Raw genomic sequence first — 18477 nt, 5'->3', positions numbered from 1 at the left:
GTCAAAGCTGAGCCTGCAGGTGAATTTGTAGCTTTCTGTCGCCACCTTAGTGTTGTGACTTGTTCGTGAATGGTCAGTTGGTCCAGACTTTTCTAGATCATTCTGTCTTACTCCAGACCCCACACTGACCCTTTGCGCAGCACCTTCCTCAGCGGTACCAGACACAAGAGACTGGGCGTATTTCTGCCTCCTTTTGAGTGATTAGTTTTTACATGTTTCCAAAGAAAGGAGAAACAGGAAAGGGAGTCCTTTCCCTGGTGGTTTTGTACCCGGGTCCAGCTGGAGAATGTGGCGAGCAGGGGGCGTGAGAGGTGAGCCGTGGAGGAGGGCGGGCCATGGCTTCCTCCCCTGGGGTGGCTGTGGCGGCCTGTCCCCACCTGTCACCAGGTGCCCTTGCTTCCTGGAGCTGAAGGGCCTCCGAGGGGGAGTCGATCACTGCAGGAAGTAATGTGTTCATGAAACGCAGCCCCCTGCCCCCAGACCCTCTGTTCCGAACCTCTCTGCTCATTGCTTTGGCTCGGAGAATGCCACTTAGTGTATAAAAAAAGATTCCCAGTGGCCCTCCTTGCCCCACGGTGTAATTATGTCTGTGAAGCTTCCTTTCTGGAAGGCCTGGCGTGTGGGCTGCCTCAGCCCACCGTGGGCCCCAGCGGCTCCTTCAGCTTCAGCAGGTGGGCCTGCCCCTGTCACTTGGGGCACACGGCTTGTGCGGGATAATCCATCGAGCCCGACCCAGAGGTGCCCGGTCTCCTTACCACTGCGTCTGCTCTTCCTATTCCCCCTCCCCAGGCCCTGCTTCTCTGGAAGCCCAGGTCACAGCTCCTGATCTCTCCAGCCTCGCCGGAACACTCTTTTCAGGGAAGTCGTTCCTCGCCGAGGAAGGGCGCTGCTTGCACTCTGACCCCACTCCATCTGCACACCCACCTGGTGAGACAGACAAGGAGCTCCCAGGTTACTGAGCACTGGACATGCTGGACTGAATAATATAACTCACCCGATCTTTTCGCCACCTGTGAGGCAAGGGCTCATACTTTCCCATTTTGCAGATGGGAAGATAGACTTGAGGAGGTTAAGAAAGGCCCAGGCCGCTAGGCTCGTAGGTCATAGATTTGGGAGTCTGACACCAGGTATTCCCAACCCCTGTGTTGGCACCTGTCACCCGCCGCACTAATTACATTGTATTGCTTTCCTTTGCTCATCTGGGGCCTGTTCGAATGGGAGACTGCTCCCTGAAGACAAACCTTATCTCGCTTTGCATTAGCTTCCTCCCACTACGCCCGCCCAGCACCTCGCCGCCTGGTTTCATTGTCCCTGCCAGGGATGGAGAACAGGGCCGGGAGGTCAGTGGCCTGTTGGGCAGTGGAAAGGGGCGAGCTGAACCATCCAGATCCCACCAAGGGGCAATGTGGAGCCTGAAGGCCTGGTCAGCTGGAGGCCAGGGACAGAGGCTGGGTATCGGAGCCCTGCCACGCCACTCAGGAACCTGCCCTGTGGGCACTTGCAGGTCTGGGCTTCCCCTCCTGCTCAGTCCTAGCTTGCCACTCTTTGACCTCTGCCCTGGGCAGGCAGGGGAAGTGAAAGGACAAGTGACAACAGCCATTCTCCCTCCTTGTTGGCAGGCCCTTACGGCAAAGGTCTAGTGAAGGAAGGCGCATGCAAAGGATTTCTTCCTCATCTCATTATCACGTCGGCCTGAATACAAGATGGGTGATGCCTTGGCGGTATTGCATGTAAAGGAAGCTATTTTCACCATCACATAGAGCACAGGTGGCAAACACAAGGACCGAGGGCCGAACCTGGCCCTCCACCTTGTTTTATCTGGCTGGCACCTTGTTTCTACCTGGCAGCAGTGCCAAGCTCCTTGCCCCTAGTTAAGGAGCAGTTACATTTATATGGTCCTAAAATTACATACGGCCCTTTGAAGGCAGCCATGAGGCTGATGTGGCCCCCATTGAAAATGCGTTTGACACCCCTGACACAGAAGCTTAGGAGGTCAGTGCTATCCTATGTGCCCATCTTACAGGTGAGAATACTGAGGTCCGTGTTAAGTAACTTGCCCAAGGTCCGCAACCAGTAGGTGGTGGAGCCAGATTTTAACACCAGGCTGCCAAGCCGCTCTGCCCCCAGATGGGAGGGGCTCAAAATAAAGGAGACCTCTATTTTTCCTCATGGGAAAGGATCTCTAACTGTGATTATCAGTTGCCTGTGCATGAAGAGCAGCCACAGGTCAGGGGATTTGCTTTTTTTTTTTTTTTTTTTAAGATTTTATTTATTTATCATCAAGGTGCAGGAGAAACACTGACCAGTTGCCTCTCACACCCTGCCAACCAGGGGCCTGTCCTGGAACCCAGGCATGTGCCCTGCCTGGGAATCGAACCAGTGACCTTTCGGTTTACAGGATGACGCTCAGCCCGCTGAGCCTCACCAGCTAGGGCTGTAGGCACAAAGTTATTTGCCCTTTTCTAAGCCCTGCAAATCCTGGGCACTGAGGGCCTGGCACTTGGGATGCAGAGATGCCCAGGACCTGTCCTAAAGCCTAGAGGAGGGTGGAGCAGCTTGAGACAAAGGGGTCAAGGTGGTGGAAGTGGCTCTCTTGGGGTCCCGGGTGTGATGGTGATTGTGGTCGGGGGAGAGGAGTAGCCTCCTGGGCAGGGGTTCGGGGCCCCGAGTCGGAGCTGGCTCAGCCCCTCCTGTTTTCAAAAGAAGGAAGCACACAACATGCAGAATGAAAACCCAAGAGAGTGGCTCACGAGTACTGTCTGAACAGTGGGGAAACAAGATACTGTTAAAACATGCTACTCGATTAAGAAGTCAGTTGACCTTTTTAGATGTCTCTAAATCCGTAGTTCACTTTGGAAAGTCCATCCATACTGGACGGTCTGCTGATACATATTAATAGCCAATCTCTGCATGTCCAGAAAACAGCTCTAAGATGATCAATTTGCTGAATGGCTGCCAATCCGAGTTGCCCCATTTGTTTCTATCTGTCTCTGATGTCGGCGAGACATTGAATCGCCAAAGCCAGTCGTGCTGCACAGGTGACAGATGTGTTTGATGTTAACTACAGAACCCGCCCATGTGAGAACAGTGCTCCATCAGCAGTTCTCAAAATGGGACGCAGGACCACCAGCCTTGCAGGACCGCTCCATGGCGGTGGTTGAGAGTGGGTACCGAGGGCAGCCAGGCCCACTGAGTCCGAATTTCTCAGAGCACCTGTTGCACACAGGTAGGAATTCACAGCTTACCAAAGTCCCCCTGTGGTTCTCACACACACTGGAAGTTGAGAATTGCTATGGGACAGAGCGGTGCGCTCACCAACTGCCGGCTGCGCATGAAGCAACCCTGTAATATTTACGATGATAAAGAGAGTGACTGATTACTGAGTGCCTGCTATGTGCTGGGCACCACACTAGTGCTGTCCCTACAGGCTCTCGTTGAATCCTCAAATGACCCAGAGCAGTAGTCACTATTATTGTGCCCATTTTACAGATGGGGAAACTAAGACCGAAGAGGTCAAGCGACTTGGACAAAATATGAGTAGTAGAACATTCTGGCGACTCTGGGAAGAGAATCAGGAAGAGAGAGTTCATGGAGCCAGTTGGTCCAAGGAGGGAGAGAGCAGATGGAGAAGCTGGGGGGGATCGTAACACCCTGCCCCCAAATAGCACTGCCCTGTGGGCAGCTCATCAGGGTGGGACGCCGTCAGCCCCGTGGCCGTGCAGTGGAACCCTCCTCCCCGCCCTCCTGCCAGCAGTCAGCAGCAGTCAGCAGGTGCACATTCTGCCCACCCTTCCGATTTTCCAGGAAATCCAGCCTCTCAAGCAGCGTGGGAGCGGTGTCCCTTCCCCACCATTGTCCCTGTTCCGGGCCACCATTCATCAGAAGCCAGTCTAGCTTGGCAGCCGCCCCATTCCTATTCCTGCACCCCTTCCGCACCCTGCTCAGGCCTCCGGAAGCCCAAACAGCTGATCTGAGATGGAAATGCAGCCTTCTCTCCGCACCTGGCTGGGCTGGGGGGGCGCCCTGGCAGCACCCACCCCCACGCCGAACCCTCCCAGGCCAGCCCTTGGCGCCCGCACCTTCTCTCATGATTCCCCTCCTGCTGCCTGGCCTCACCACATGGGTGGAAAGTACCAGTTTCTCTCCTCATCAAAGGCTGTTGCGGCCACCCAGAGCCCATTTCTACCCGACGCCGAGAGCCCAGCTGCCTCTCTCTGGGCCTCTGACTGTTGGGGCTAGTGCTGAATCTCTTGCACAACTGCAGGATTGGTGCCCAAAACCCTCCATGAGAAGATGGGGCGGGGCTGCAGGGGTTGGCACCAGGAAGCCCATGCAGCCTCATCAGCTATTTGGCAGGCCTTTAAAATCCCTGCCATCCCCAAGTCATTCATTCCCATGTGCTTTCGTCCATTCAACAAAGCCTTAAGTGTCTAGTATGTGCCAGCACTGGGGAATACAGGAGTGAACAAAACAGTGAAAGTGCTTGCCCTCTCACAGTTCACATTCTAGAAGAGAGACACGTAGAATAAGCACGTGAGTTGTGATATAAGCACGTAAGTGTTAGGAGGAGGCAAGTATTACAAAGAAAGCTGAAGTAGGGAAGGGATGGAGAGAGCTGAGATGCCACTGGTGTCTCCAAGAACTCCTGCTGCCTGTTGGCTTTCCTGGTCGCATTCTGGAACTCCCGCAGTCCGCCCAGTTCCACTGGCTCCCCTCCGCACAACTGCCTCCTGGTCCCGTTAACTGAGCCCTGAGCAAGGCGGCTGGGCTGCAGGGTCCAGGAGCACCCCCCTCCTTCCTGGCCGCCCTCCCCTCACATGTCTGGAGGAGGGTGCCAGCTGGTGGTCCACCAGCAAGCCCAGCCCCAACAAGTAGGGTTTGGCCCATGCCATCTTTCAAAAATGTGTTTTTTTAATTGTAGCTAACACTTAAGAACGCAGAGATTACACACGCAATCTGGTTCACTGGCTTCTCTCCAGAAATGGAAAGATCTTGAAAGACCAGGACTCCATTCCCTCAGGACTATGTGGGTGAGATTTCAGTGGCCTCTTCTTCCTGCCTTCAAGTGGCCCGGGGACCCTCGGCTGACTCCGGGGGGGATTTGACTTTGTGTCCCTAGCTGAGGTTGTCACATGGAAACCCTGCATACAAAAGAAGTCCCTTGACCACAAGGCTAAAATAACCTCCACTTGTTTGCTTCTGCCCATGGAGCTCCCAAGCCTTAGCTCACCTTGTCAGCTGAGCCTGGTCTGCACCCAGCCCTGGGTCACCCAGCATCTCCTGCACCCCTGCCTCACCTTCTAGGGCTCAAACTGCTTCCCCTCCATTGCACCTTCTCCTTCCGTTTGCTTTGGGAAGGTAGCAAAAGCTCCTGCAGAGGTGCCATCCTTGCAATCAAACAGGCATTTCCCTTGTGACAAGTTCAGATCCCAAGAAACCAGTTTCCCTGGCCATGTTCATGTCCGTTGATGTGGGGTCGTGTCTTCCCTGGAGCCTCTAAGTTTTGCAGCAGGGTCAGACCAGACCACTTCTGTGAAGGCCCAGTACTTTTCTCCTTTCTTTTCTAAACCTGAAAGTTTATTTTAAGCATTCCGTAATTCCCATTAGTTCCCTAGGGACACACCCAAAGACATCCTGGAGCGGTGGCCCTCTGAGCCTTTGACCTCTGTCCCTACTGAGTGGAAAGTCCCTTCCATTAAATCTCGGGAGCAGGAAGGTGGACTTGCCTAACATCACATACAGGTCACTGCTGAAATCCAGTCTGTGCTTTAGTTTACAACGTCTGGCCTTGGAACGTCACAGGCGGTGGTTTCCATGGGGCAGCTTTGGAATCCCCAGGAAGCTGAGCACACCCAGCGCAAGCCCATCAGATCTCTGAGGTGGGCCCAGGCCCCACTGGTGTTTAGAGCTCCCCTGTGATCCCCAGTGCACAGCCAGGTTTGAGACCCATGATTCCAGTGGCTGTCTTGGAGCTGGTGACTTCCAGTGGGTATTCGAGGGCCTGGTCTCAGAGCATGGGCTGCAAACCCTGGCCCATTACTAGCTCCCTGATCTTGAGCAAGTTATGTATTCTCCCCGCCCCTCAGTTTTCCCATCTGTAAATTGGGAATACTAATGTTATTTAGAGCACTAATGATAACCTAGAGTGTGAGGACAAACAGTGGCCGGAATGTAGTAAGTGCTCAATAAATGGCAGCTAGCACACTGTGTCTGCTGGGTGCCTCTTACCGCCCTGGGTGTAGGTTCGCCAGTGATCCCTCGTGACTTGCCTTCTTGTGGGACTTTAGGAATTTCTGTACCAAAAAGAAATGTAACAGAATCACAGCAAATCAGGCCATCAGGGTCTCCTCTTCCCCTCCCACCCAGCTCTAAAATCAACAGGGTGCCAACCAGGCAACTGAGAGAAGGGTTTTGCATTAGGATTTGCAAGTGGAGAAGCCAAGGCTGGGTCCGCACTACCGGATGTCAGGGGCAGATCTGACTGAGCCTCCCTCACTCGATGCCTCCAAATTTCCCTTTGTCTCTGGGTTTCCACTTCTTCGGGGGGGTGGGGGCGGCTGCTCCTCCTTCGGTTCGGGTTCTGGTGTCTGGGAGAAATTGTAAACACCACAGAAGATGTTTTAATTTAAGGGAAACCAGCTCCTCTGCCTTTTAAGATGAAACACAGTAAAGTTTGAAAGACTCTTTTAAACAGTTCCCTAACTTTCATACTTAAACTAATTATAGATGCCTTTTCAAAATGTCCAAATTAAAAATAGACATCTAAACGAGAAGGCAGGACACAGCCCAGAGCCTTAGCGTGTTCACAGTTTCCTAGAATCAGCCCTTGCTCTGGCCTAATTTATACTTTTGGGAGATGAAAGGGAGGTGGAGGGAGTCGAGGCCGGGACAGGAGGCAGACCCAGGAGTCTCCCGGCCGCCGCCGACGCACCTGGATTTCATGTTCTGTAATTAAGAATAGCTATGGACGGTGAGAGACGTTGCGTTCCAGTCCCTCCCCCACAGTGTAATGCCGTGGTTCTCAGAGCTTGGTCCCCGCACCAGCTGTATCGGCCTCCCCGGGTGGATGGGTTCCCCACAACCTCAGGTCCATATGTCGAAGTCCCATCCCCCAGTGTCTGTGAATGTAACCAGACTTGGAGACATGGCCTTTAAAGGGGTGATTAGCCCTGGCCAGTGTGGCTCAGTTGTCCTGCAAACCAAGGGGTCGCTGGTTCAATTCCTAGCCAGGGCACATGCCTGGGTTGCGGGTTCAGTCTCCAGTCGGGGTGCATGCAGGAGGCAGCTGGTCGCTGTTTCTCTCTCACATTGATGTTTCCTCTCTTCCTCCCTTCCTTTCCCTCTCTGTAGTCAATTTAAAAAAGAAACATTAAGAGATGATTGAATTCCGTCCAGTTGGGAAGGCCCTAATCTGGTAGCACTAGCGTCCCCATCAGAAGAAACAGACACCAGGTACAAATGTGTGCGGAGGGGCGGCCACGCGAAGAGCAGCAGGAAGGTGCCGAGGAGAAAGGCCCAGAGGAGGCCAGCCCCGCCCGCACCTCCAGAACTGTGAGAAAATCTATTTCTGCTGTTTAAGCCACTCAATGTGTGTGGTAATTTGTTCTGGCAGCCTGGGCCAACTAGTGCACTTGGGAACTTGCTAGAGATGCAAATTGCTGACCTACTAAATCAGAAACTCGGGGTGGCACCCAGCAAACTATATCTTAACAAGCCCTCCAGGTGACGTCCACATGTACTGATGGTCGAGAACCACTAACATGAAGGATTAATACTTGGCGGTGGTGAGTCCCCCCAAAATTTATGTGGTTGGAAGTATGGGCTGGTCTGTTAAAAATGTAAGCCTTCTTTTAGTAGGTTCTGGAGAAGTTCCAATAGGTTCTGTAATGAGATGGTGTATGTGAAAATATTCTGTAAATGCCCGAGTGCCCTGTGGACTTTCGGTGGTAGTACATCGTAACATTGGTATTTGGTCCGCCGGGGCAGGCCACCCCCTCTGAAAACTCCGTCACGAGCAAGCAGAACCGAGAATCTCCCTCCCTGACCGGAATTCCCACGTTGCTTAAAACCTTCTTCATCTCTCCCCCCGAGCATTTGGAATGCTTCTTCTTTCCAAGCACAAAAACAAGATTTAATCACATGTCCCCTTTTGCACTTGCTACTAGGAAGCTTACAACCAAAGGAGAGCCTTAATAATCACAGACCTTGGAGTTAGTATATTTGCTTTTTCCCTCTTTCAATTTTATATTGCATGTATGTCCTTTGTTGTAGTCACTTCAAATACCTTTGAGAAAGAAATATAGAAAAGGAGTGAAAGGAGAGAGAGATTGATCTCACAGCTCTTGGAAAATTATCAGATCAACAAACCTCTGCTTTGTGAAACTGGTAAAATGTGACTGGGAAAGACAGGTGTTCTCCTTCAGTGACATGGGAGCAAACTGTTCTTCATTGAAGAGTCCCCTTCATGCCCTTATCTTCCTGTTGTCCCATTGCTGCGGGTCCCTTGGATAGTCCCTAACTTTCAGGGAACTCATTCCTTGCCAGAATTGTTACTGTCACAAAAGCTCCTGTGAGCTTGGGGACCAGTGTGGAAGTGACATGACCAGATTTGCATTTTTTTTAAAGATTTGAAACCGCTGTTTCCATGTGATTTCTTACATGCTGTTGGTCATACAACAAACATGGAGATTTCTGGAACAGCCTGGGCTGCTCTCGGAAATCTCTCCTGCCCCTTTTTGGCAAGGTGGCAAGGAGTTACTCTCTTCCTCTCACCTGTCCAGGGCTCCCCTTAACTAGGTTTCTTAAATCAAGTGATCTGGAGTTCTGTATGAAAATTGTATAAACTTTGTGTATTTATTTTGGTGATAAGATTTTGAAATTAATCACAGCACTTATGGATTGTCAGGGCCACCTCGGATGACCTTTCTAGTCCTTGCAGGTGAACTCACGGCGCGTGTGTCCATTCATGGTCCTGGTGGCTGTGTGCACACCTGTTCTCATTGTCTCTGGCTCATTAGTGATGGGCAGAGACAAAAACAGGTAAATGATGAGTTTGTGCCAAGTCAAGGTCATGTAATGTCAGTGACTAGAAGCGAGAACTTGGTGAGGAAACGGAATCCTCCGATAGCGCAGCGGACGAGCATGGGGGCAGGGAGTCTGCCCAGAGCCGACAGCAAGCACCCGACACGCTTCACGCAGGGCTTCAGTCCCGGTGGCACAGTGTCACCCGTCAGGCTGCTGTCGTTCATCCCCCAAATGCTTACGTTTGTTTTGGAACACGTATGCCTACTTTTCTAATAAGTTAAATCAGTACTAGTCTGAAATTATTTTAAAATAAAAAGTTAAAATTAAAAAAAATAATAATGAAAATGGTTCGTTAAGAAAACACTCAACACCAGGGCCCAGATGAACATCTCCTCTGAGAAGGCCTGGCTGTGTCTGCCCACCCAGAACGTGCTTATTCTCTGAGCCCAGAGTTCTCCCGAGGGAGCGTGCTGCCTCAGCGCCACCGGCGTACCATCGGCCACCTCAACCGCCGCGGGAAAGGGGGAAGTGGAAGGGAAAGAAAACTCAAATACCGCATTTCAAAGCCCCACGGAGCTGTTTTCTGTCTCTCTGATTGGATGTAAGGTGATACGGTGGCATCGTTCCCATTTTTCATGCCGCCGTGGTCCTGAGTGCATTGCCTGGTGACACGCCACCTCTGCAGGGATCGGGAAGGCCAGAGAGTTGTCTCCAACCTAAAGGAGCTGAGAAAAAAGCAAGCAGGGGCGGGGGATCCCCTTGTTTCTCTGCTCATTTAGTAATTTATTGCCTTCAAAAGTGTCTATAGCGATTCAAATGGGCAAAATTGATGGGCCTTTTTTCCTTCCCGGTCCTATTTCCTTTAGGACAGTTTCTTGTTGTTGTTTTAAATGGCATGGATGTTCCTCTTACGGTGATGAATACATGTGCTCAGAAGACAGGAAGTTCAAAAGTCAGTTCTCCTATTCAAAATAAATATTAACCGAATTCCGTGACCTGAGGCTGGCCTGCCACAATAGGATGTCCCCACCCCAGGGAAATCTCTGGGTGCTGGAAACCAAGAGGCAGGCACTCCAAGGCGGCGTGGCCTCCATTTTCCTATTCTCGGTGGTTTGTGAGAACTGGTTCAGCCTGGAAGTGAATAGCCTCCGGGGAGAGATGTTTGCTCCTCGAATTCAGAGGTGCATACACACCTTCCCGATGGAGGCTGCCAGCGATGCCTCCTAGACCGTGAGCCCTGTAGGAAGAGGCTGTGTCCCCCAGCAGAGCCGAATAGAGGGCCTTGTGCATTGTAGACCTGCACACGTTTGAATGGATAGATGAATAAGGCAGAGACGAAAAGCTCAAAGCCAGTTCGTGCAAATACCCGCACATTTTGTTTGCAGTTGATATAATCCAGACTCAAACTGCCTTATACACCAAAGCAAATGTAATAACTAACATAACCGAAGCCCAGGAATTTGGGGGGGGGGGGGCCTCTGGTTTCAACAACATATGGACCTAGGTATTCAGATGATGTCACCGGGAATACATCCCTCTGTCTTTCTGCTCTGTCCCCTCCATTCCCAGTGTAGCTGTCCCTGCACGGTAGCCCTCCTCTCTGTCCCCAGGCTCCAGGTGCCATTCTCACAACTCAGCAGCTTGAGAGAAAAGGGAACTGAGAATGGAGAACGGATTCCCAGAGGAAACTCGAGACACTGGTACCAGAGGGAGCAAAAAGCAACAGATGTCCACAATGACAGGCTTGTAGAAAAAACGGCTCCCCTTGCATTAAAGTAGAGCAGCCAAATGCCAGACGTCCATCCTGTCTTTCCACTTCACTCAAGAAGATGGAGTGCTGCACGTTGAGGGAGACCACAGACCTGAGTTGAATGCTGACTCTGTCTGTTGCTCGCTGTGTGATCTCAAGTTAGTGACTTAACCTCTCTGAGCCTCACTTTGCTGTTTCTCCCCAGCTAGACCGGAAGCTCCATACAGGTAGTTACCTCGTGGTATGTTTTATGACTGCATCCCCGGTGCCTGGCAGCACATTGCCTGGCACAGTGGCAGGTACTTGACGTTATTACATAAGTCAACAACGGTTCAAATGTGTTATACAGAGAAAAGGAAAACGATACATATGTAGCCCTGGAATAATGCCAGTCATGTGGAAGGTGGCGGATAAGTGATGGAGTTGATCGTTCTGTCATTCTACGAAGGGAGGATGGTGGCACAAAGCAGAACTAGCTGGGGGGAAATCAATGCAGGCATAGGCCGCTTAGGGGTCCATTGCTGCCTTGGTGGCCTGCATTGGCCATCAGGGTTATGGATGTGGAAACATGGGAATACCCCTCACAAGTATTGAATTGTTATTCCTCTTGTGTCCCTCTGCAGCTGGAGCTCTCCAACACCGCGGTCCTTCACCAGATGAGGCGGGACCAGGTCACAGACACCTGCCGGGCCAACAGCGCCATGAGCCGCAAGCGGCGCGTGCTGACGCCCAACGACCTGAAGCACCTGGTGGTGGATGAGGACCACGAGCTCATCTACTGCTACGTGCCCAAGGTGGCCTGCACCAACTGGAAGCGGCTCATGATGGTCCTCACCGGGCGGGGCAAGTACAGCGACCCCATGGAGATCCCGGCCAACGAGGCGCACGTCTCCGCCAACCTGAAGACCCTGAACCAGTACAGCATCCCCGAGATCAACCACCGCCTGAAAAGCTACATGAAGTTCCTGTTCGTCCGCGAGCCCTTCGAGAGGCTGGTGTCGGCCTACCGCAACAAGTTCACCCAGAAGTACAACACGTCCTTCCACAAGCGCTACGGCACCAAGATCATCAAGCGCCAGCGGAAGAACGCCACGCAGGAGGCCCTGCGCAGAGGGGACGACGTCAAGTTCGAGGAGTTCGTGGCCTATCTCATCGACCCGCACACGCAGCGCGAGGAGCCCTTCAACGAACACTGGCAGACCGTCTACTCCCTCTGCCACCCCTGCCACATCCACTACGACCTCGTGGGCAAGTACGAGACGCTGGAGGAGGATTCTAATTACGTCCTGCAGCTGGCGGGCGTGGGCAGCTACCTGAAGTTCCCCACCTACGCCAAGTCCACAAGAACTACTGACGAAATGACCACAGAGTTCTTCCAGAACATCAGCTCAGAGCACCAAACGCAGCTGTACGAAGTCTACAAACTCGATTTTTTAATGTTCAATTACTCAGTGCCAAGCTACCTGAAATTGGAATAAAGGGGGTGGGGGGGAGCGAGGGAGAGAATTGTGCTTTTTAATTTAAGATTTTTATTTGTCAAAAAGAATTATATGAATATTGGGTTATTTTGTAAATTAATATTCCTTTGGGGATGATGCTGCGAGCAGCGTGGTGAGAATTATTTAAAGCCCTGGGTAGGGAAGGACAAGCCGTCTGGGCAGGGCAGCAGGGGGGTCCCTGTCTCTAGACGCGAACACTGCAACACTGTCTCAGAGGTCTCCTTGTGTTCTGGTGAATTCCACGAAGTGTGCATTCCACAAATTCTAATTAATATTATTTATAGTTATTTAAACATAGTCTCTGTATAGAGTTCATTTTGTGGCAGCAAGAGTCCCATGTTTCTGCACAAGGAATCTGTGTTTCACTCTTCGCTCACTCTGGCTCATCCGGGGTGTGAATGTCCCCGCTCGCCGCTCAGAGACTCCCTGCGTGATAACAGCCGTTGTGATGTGTGCTGATGCCACCATGCTTGAGATTCTGCTGGAAATAAATGGGAAGAGGCACCTTTGCAAGGGACGAACTCCAAACCGATTTTTCAATCAACCCCAACGTCCCTTGCCCTAAAGAAATGTGATTTTTGTTTAACCCAAGAAGAGAACTGATTGTAGCTTTTTTTTTCTTTTCACCAGAATTAGTAGTCTGCTAGCATAGGCTTTTCTCAATAAAATTTTAACTGGCAGTGCCAGTTGTGATGAAGGTGAAGTGGCTGTTGCTTTATAGTCAGCAAGTATTTATCGAGCAACTGCTATGTGTTGGGCCTCATTCTAGGGCCTGCAGCTGGAGCCCTGAGCAAAGCCAATAGTCTCAGCCCTCAGGAAGTTATACATGGTCACAGAGTCTCCAGCTTGACAGCTAGCAAACCCCTAAGATTATTTAGACTTAACATGTGGTTTGGGCTGTTCATAAGCAGGTCCATGACCCCTACAAATCTGCATCTTTCTATGACCCAAATTTGAAAGTCACATGCTTGAAGCAGGCCACTAAACTTGTCGAGTAATCCAAGCTCAACGCCAAACATAAAGGATGGCAAAAATGTTTTGTATCCTGTGCCTGGTCTTATTTATTGGTACTGCCTGCCTTTAAGCCCCAGAACAGATTGACCAGGTATAGCATGGGAGAATGCTGTGATTGATTAGTGATGTCTGCTCTGGAGGAGGGAAGGGGAACGTTAGCTGCACCCAGTGCTGCCTCTTGCCATCTCCAGCCCAGTAACCTTCTTGTAGAGGTGTTGTTTACTACCCTTGCCACCTAATACCATGGTAGGATTCCTACACTTGGGGATCTGCAATGGTCTGGCATTCCTACGCCTCATGAAGGTCAGGGCAGCCTCTTGACTACACACATGCACATGCGCACCTGCTCTCGAGTCCTCCCAAGGCTAAAAGGACATCAGCACCTTTGTGGCTGCCATGCATGAGCAGCAAGGACAGCCTTCCGTGATGGTAGGTCATGCCCCCTTCCCTAGGAAGGCTGCAGATGTTCACTTCCTGTTCCTTGCTAGTTGCCTCTGCACACGCTGCCCATTTCCAGACATTCCCACACCTCGTTCAACGTTTGAGCCACATCCCTTTTACAGCTAGTGAATGAGTTGGTAGTGGATACTGTATATAATAATAATAATAATAGTTCTAATAATAGAGGGTGGGTGGGGGGGTGTGGGTAAGTTTTGCTTTTCATTATGTTGTTTAATGCAGTGCATAGCCAAGGGGTGAGAAGCATATTCTAAAACAAACAAAAAAATGAATAATTTATTCACAGAAACTATTAAAATTGTATGGTAAAGCTCAGAGCCAGCCCAGCAAGCAGCAGCTGCCACATCTCACCGAGAAAATTATTTTATTGAATGTGAGTGAGGTGGGCACTGGAGAAGGTGGCCAGAGCTATTTATAAATGCCGTGTACCTCCTTCCAATTTCTCTCCCCTTGTGAAGGGCGCAGCAACTCGACCCTTGATGGACAGAGATTGATGCAGCCCGTTTAACCAAGCCAAGGGACCATTTTTGGCTGTCCCCGGAATTGGAAGTCTGGACCCTATTTTCAGACAGGGGACACTGTCCTTAGAGAGAGGGCTTCTGCTGATGAGACAGGTTCTCCAGCATGTTTAAATACGTGCTCTAGGGAATGTCAAGTTCGTGTGGTGCGAAATAAGAGTTTTGGGGTCCCGTGTTCTTGGCAAACGAAGTTAAGTCAGTTCCCTTTCTGCAGGACTTTTCAGAGCCTTGAAGGTGTGCTGTGCACTGGGAATTCCCAAGAGTGTCATTGAGTCTAGCGTTTCTGACCTTACGTGACCGGGACACCCTGTTTTGCAGATCATCTCTTGGAGCTAGTGTTCTGCAGAGCACACTGTGGTTAGGTTGCTTTAGCCCATCTGAGGTCCTCCAGGACAAAAGGTTCCTCCCTTTACCCTCCCTCCAAAAAACAAAACTAAAACAAAAAAAAACAAAACAAAATGAAACAGCACCACGGTGTCCACGCAGCAGAGGCACTCGATCAGATGAATTCACCTGCAGTGGCTCTAATCCTGGATTCTACCACAGGCAGCGGTTCCGTCCCTCCCGAGCGGAGTGGAGGAAAGTTTGGGGTGGGGAGGGCATGAGGCCACCAGGGTCCCCCAGTGCCTCAAGCCTTAGGTTGCTCAATGCAAGCAGCGTGAGCACAGCCTTTGACGAGTGCGTCTTCCGTTCCAGAGGCTGGGATTGTTCACTGTGCGCTCTTTGGTCCTTCAGTGGCAATTCCGCATTTCTCTGTCTGCCTTTGATGGGCTCCGCAAGGGAGCGAGCTCAGTGCTGCACACAGATCGCCTTCCTGCATCCGTCTCCACTTTCCGAAGTGAGGAAGAGCGTCCTTCAGGGGATGACCCATTGGTGTGGTTCTGCAGTGAGGGACCTTTCTCCCCGTGTTGTGTTTTGTATTCATATTTTATTTTCTAATGGTATAAAAATTTTTAAATTGATTCACTGTTTCTGCAGGATGTAGAAATTGTTCTGTGTCCTTGGTTAAAAAGAATTCATGAGTGGAAATGTGCCTGGAAAACCAGAGATTGTGGGGTTTTTTCTGTTGTTGTTTTTTTAAAAGAAAACGGTTTGAAAATGCTTTCTCTCACATGCTTAGCTGGAGAAGAGTGCAGGCAGGTGTCCCATCTGCAAGCCACTTTTCAAGGTGCTGCTGTGTTTGCAAAACCAGGTGCAGTCAGGGTGGTATTTACAAGGACATTCCTGCTTACCTTGCCCTTTTGGTTGGAAAACTCTAGAATGCCAGTCACAGTGTTGGGATCCCTGCAGCTTCTCAGGAACCCCCTCTCTGCCTCCCCAGCCGGTCTGGGAGGAAGGGCAGTCTGCTGACCTGTGGTGTCTCAGAGGGGACCGTCCTTCCTACCCGTCCACCAGGTGAGCTTCCCTGTCCACCAGGTGAGCTCCCCATCCTGCTTGCTCAGGATCCGGACACCACAGGAGAGCACAGCAGGTGGTGGACACTTCTGTTGGACCAGTGCTCCCAGCGGCAAAGCCCTAGAAACGAGGAACTGAAGGGTCTGGAAACCCTGCTAGTAGAAAGTTCCCTCAGCAAAAGCGAGTCCCTAGCACACTTAGCTGGTGGCGTCTGTACCAGTGCCAAGGCTGTGGTTGCAGAAGTCCCTGTTCTAACCTGGCAAGAGGGGACTCTGTCCCTGTGGTTGGTGCTCAGAGCACATCCCTCAGCCCAGTCCTTCCCTACATGCATGCACACGTGCGCACACACACACCATCAAAGCTGTCCCCTTCTGTACAATCCTGGAGAGCAAAAGCCCTTCCTTGCCCACTCCCACGTCAGCAGGACTGACCTCCTCGCTCTCCCATGTTCCTACAACCAGCACTGCCTCCGGCTCTTTCCCACCACAACCAAGGGGACCCTGTGAACAGGCAACAGGACCTTCTGCAACCAGCTCGGCTGGTGGCCGTTAACAGTCCCTTTCAGTCCGCTTCTCGGTCAGGTGCCGATGGGGCCGCCCGTACCGTTTCCTTACGAGCATGCTCAGTGTGGCATACGGACGTATATAATTCCACATCTTTGTGGAGTGTGACTTTTTTACATATTTGTATGCAGTAGAGGGCTTGTTGTAGAGGGCTCCCTGCCCCTTGCTGTGCTGTTCAAGAAAGCCAAATTCCACGTTGCCAACAAGCGCGTGACACGTTCATGACCCTGCCTCCAGGAAAAGCCATTCAAGCCTGATTATTTTTCTAAGTAACTTCAATTAAATTGAAGAAAAAAAGAAGCTCCTCTCTGTGTATGGTTTGTTCACGGCTCACTGACAAAAGACCATGGGGACGGGGTGGGCCGTGTTCCTTAGCGCGTGGGGGGTCCTGCCGGCGTGCATCAGGGAATGCAGAAAAAAGGGCTCGTGGACCCCGCCAGCAGTCCGGGCCACTGCAGAGACCACCGGGGCTCCAGACCCTTTCTGTTTAGTGGATGAATCAAGCTTTCTTCATTCCGTTAGTCTGTCTCCTCTGTAGGGTATGTGGTAGCAGATCTACCATGACCATGTAGTCCCCACCAGCCGTGTGAAAAATAAGGAAATGGAGACTACCAACGGGCGCGTGGCCTTGGAGAGAGAGCCAGAGTGCGAGCCCCGGTCGATGAGCCCTCAGCATCCTGTGCTCTGGGCACCAAACCACGTCTCTCCCAATGACTGTCGCGCAGTCTGGAAGTTGTAGACCTGCCTCTCTGGCCCCAGTTTCCCAATTTTCAATCCATTCCTTTTCTGAGCCCTCCTCCCTTCCCCGTAGGGCTTCTTTCAGTTCCACCCATAGACATCTTTAAGCTTCATTGATTAAAAAGTTCTTGATTTATTTTTCGCTAAAGAAGAAATCCCTCCAAGTTGTTTCTCTGTCATTGTATTCTAATTTATTTAAATGTATTGTCTAAACATTTTCACATGAGCATGTTGGATTAGCAAGTATATGCCACATTTGGACCACACCAGACACTGTTCGTAATGTGTCCGTTCTCCAACTGGTTCTCATCACCAGCAGCCTGGCTCCCACTGTGCCTGATGTCAGGTCACCACTGTCCTCGAGCTGGTCCCATATGGTTGGGAAATGTCCAAACTGTGGGGCTCAGTCTGAAATCAATGGGAAATGCGCTTCTTTTATGCAGTGAGTGGATATAACTGTCATGACCTGCCCCTGTCTCTTCTGGGACACTGTGAATGCCAGGGGGCAGCACACTGGACGAGAACATCCCCGGCTTTAGTTTCTTCCCCGTGGAATGAGGCTGAGATGCCCTCTTGTTATTGGCCAGCGAATCCGATGGTGTTTCAGTGGTGCCGCAGGTGCCCACGGTCTGACACGGCAGAAGCTACAGAAACCAAGGTGCCTGTGGCCCAGGACATTGCCAGGCCCAGGCCGGAGAGGGGTCATTATGGATCCACCACCAAGGGAACAAAACGAGCACCAGGCAGGATGATCGGCGTGTGGCGCCAGCTTGTCCTCTGTGGGGAAGAGCTTTCCCTTCTCCAGTTCCATCTTTCCTGCGTTTTTGGTCTTCCGATAATTTTTATGGTGATAGATGTTCATTGTTATTAGAAAGTAAAATATTGGCAATCCCGTGTCAGCCCCCAAAGTCATTTCAAACATTTTCTCGAGTCATGGTATCCAAACAGACCAGGAACCGTTGGCCAAGGATACATTGGACACGTGAAGTGAGGGGCGGAGACTCGAGGGCTTGGTGGAGACCAGAACTCGGGGACCCCTCCTGGGGCGCAGCTCCGAGCTTCGCCCAGCTGGCACCCACGTGCCTGCCCTCACCTTTGTATCCCTGAGGCCCTGCACAGCTCACAGGAAGGTGAGGGCTGGTCTGTGTACACTCACTATAGAGAGCTTACCAGACATCTTGGGTCTAGGGTGATGGGCATTCCAGTATGAAACAAAAAAGGGACATTCTAGCAAAACTGACATGAGAATAAAACAAACAGCTTATCCCCTGTTCCCCAATCTTCTAGCACTGGCCTCATCCCCACACTGTAACAAGCTGTAGACGGACCAGTCGGACGGAAGCAGGCTGCTACTCCCAAATACGTCGCTGGCTGAGAACGGTTCGCAAACGTCCCGCCTCAGCCTCTTCCTCTGACACAGGGACACAGTCCCATCGGAGCGATGCCAGAGTTGACATAAACAAGAACCCCTGAGGCCGCCAGCCCCAGCTCATCCACCAAGCAGACATTTGTAAATT

At 51.4% G+C, this 18477-nt stretch overlaps 1 protein-coding gene across 2 annotated transcripts in view; it reads left to right on the top strand.

The window, feature by feature from the left end:
* CHST11 (carbohydrate sulfotransferase 11) overlaps window positions 1–15003 on the top strand; it is a 235432-nt gene extending 220429 nt beyond the window's left edge. For both annotated transcript variants that reach the window (XM_037160145.2, XM_037160146.2), the window contains exon 3: window positions 11398–15003. In XM_037160145.2, the coding sequence (XP_037016040.1) occupies window positions 11398–12252 (855 nt within the window). In that variant the 3' untranslated portion in view covers window positions 12253–15003. The remainder of the gene's footprint in view (window positions 1–11397) is intronic.
* The last annotated feature ends 3474 nt before the right edge of the window (window positions 15004–18477 follow it).

Source organism: Artibeus jamaicensis, unplaced genomic scaffold, assembly GCF_021234435.1.
Source record: "Artibeus jamaicensis isolate MK-2021 breed Jamaican fruit bat unplaced genomic scaffold, CSHL_Jam_final contig_233, whole genome shotgun sequence".
NCBI classification, from domain to species: Eukaryota; Metazoa; Chordata; class Mammalia; order Chiroptera; family Phyllostomidae; genus Artibeus; species Artibeus jamaicensis.
The sequence above is the reverse complement of the archived record's forward strand: the minus strand, read 5'-3'. Positions and strand labels throughout refer to the sequence as shown.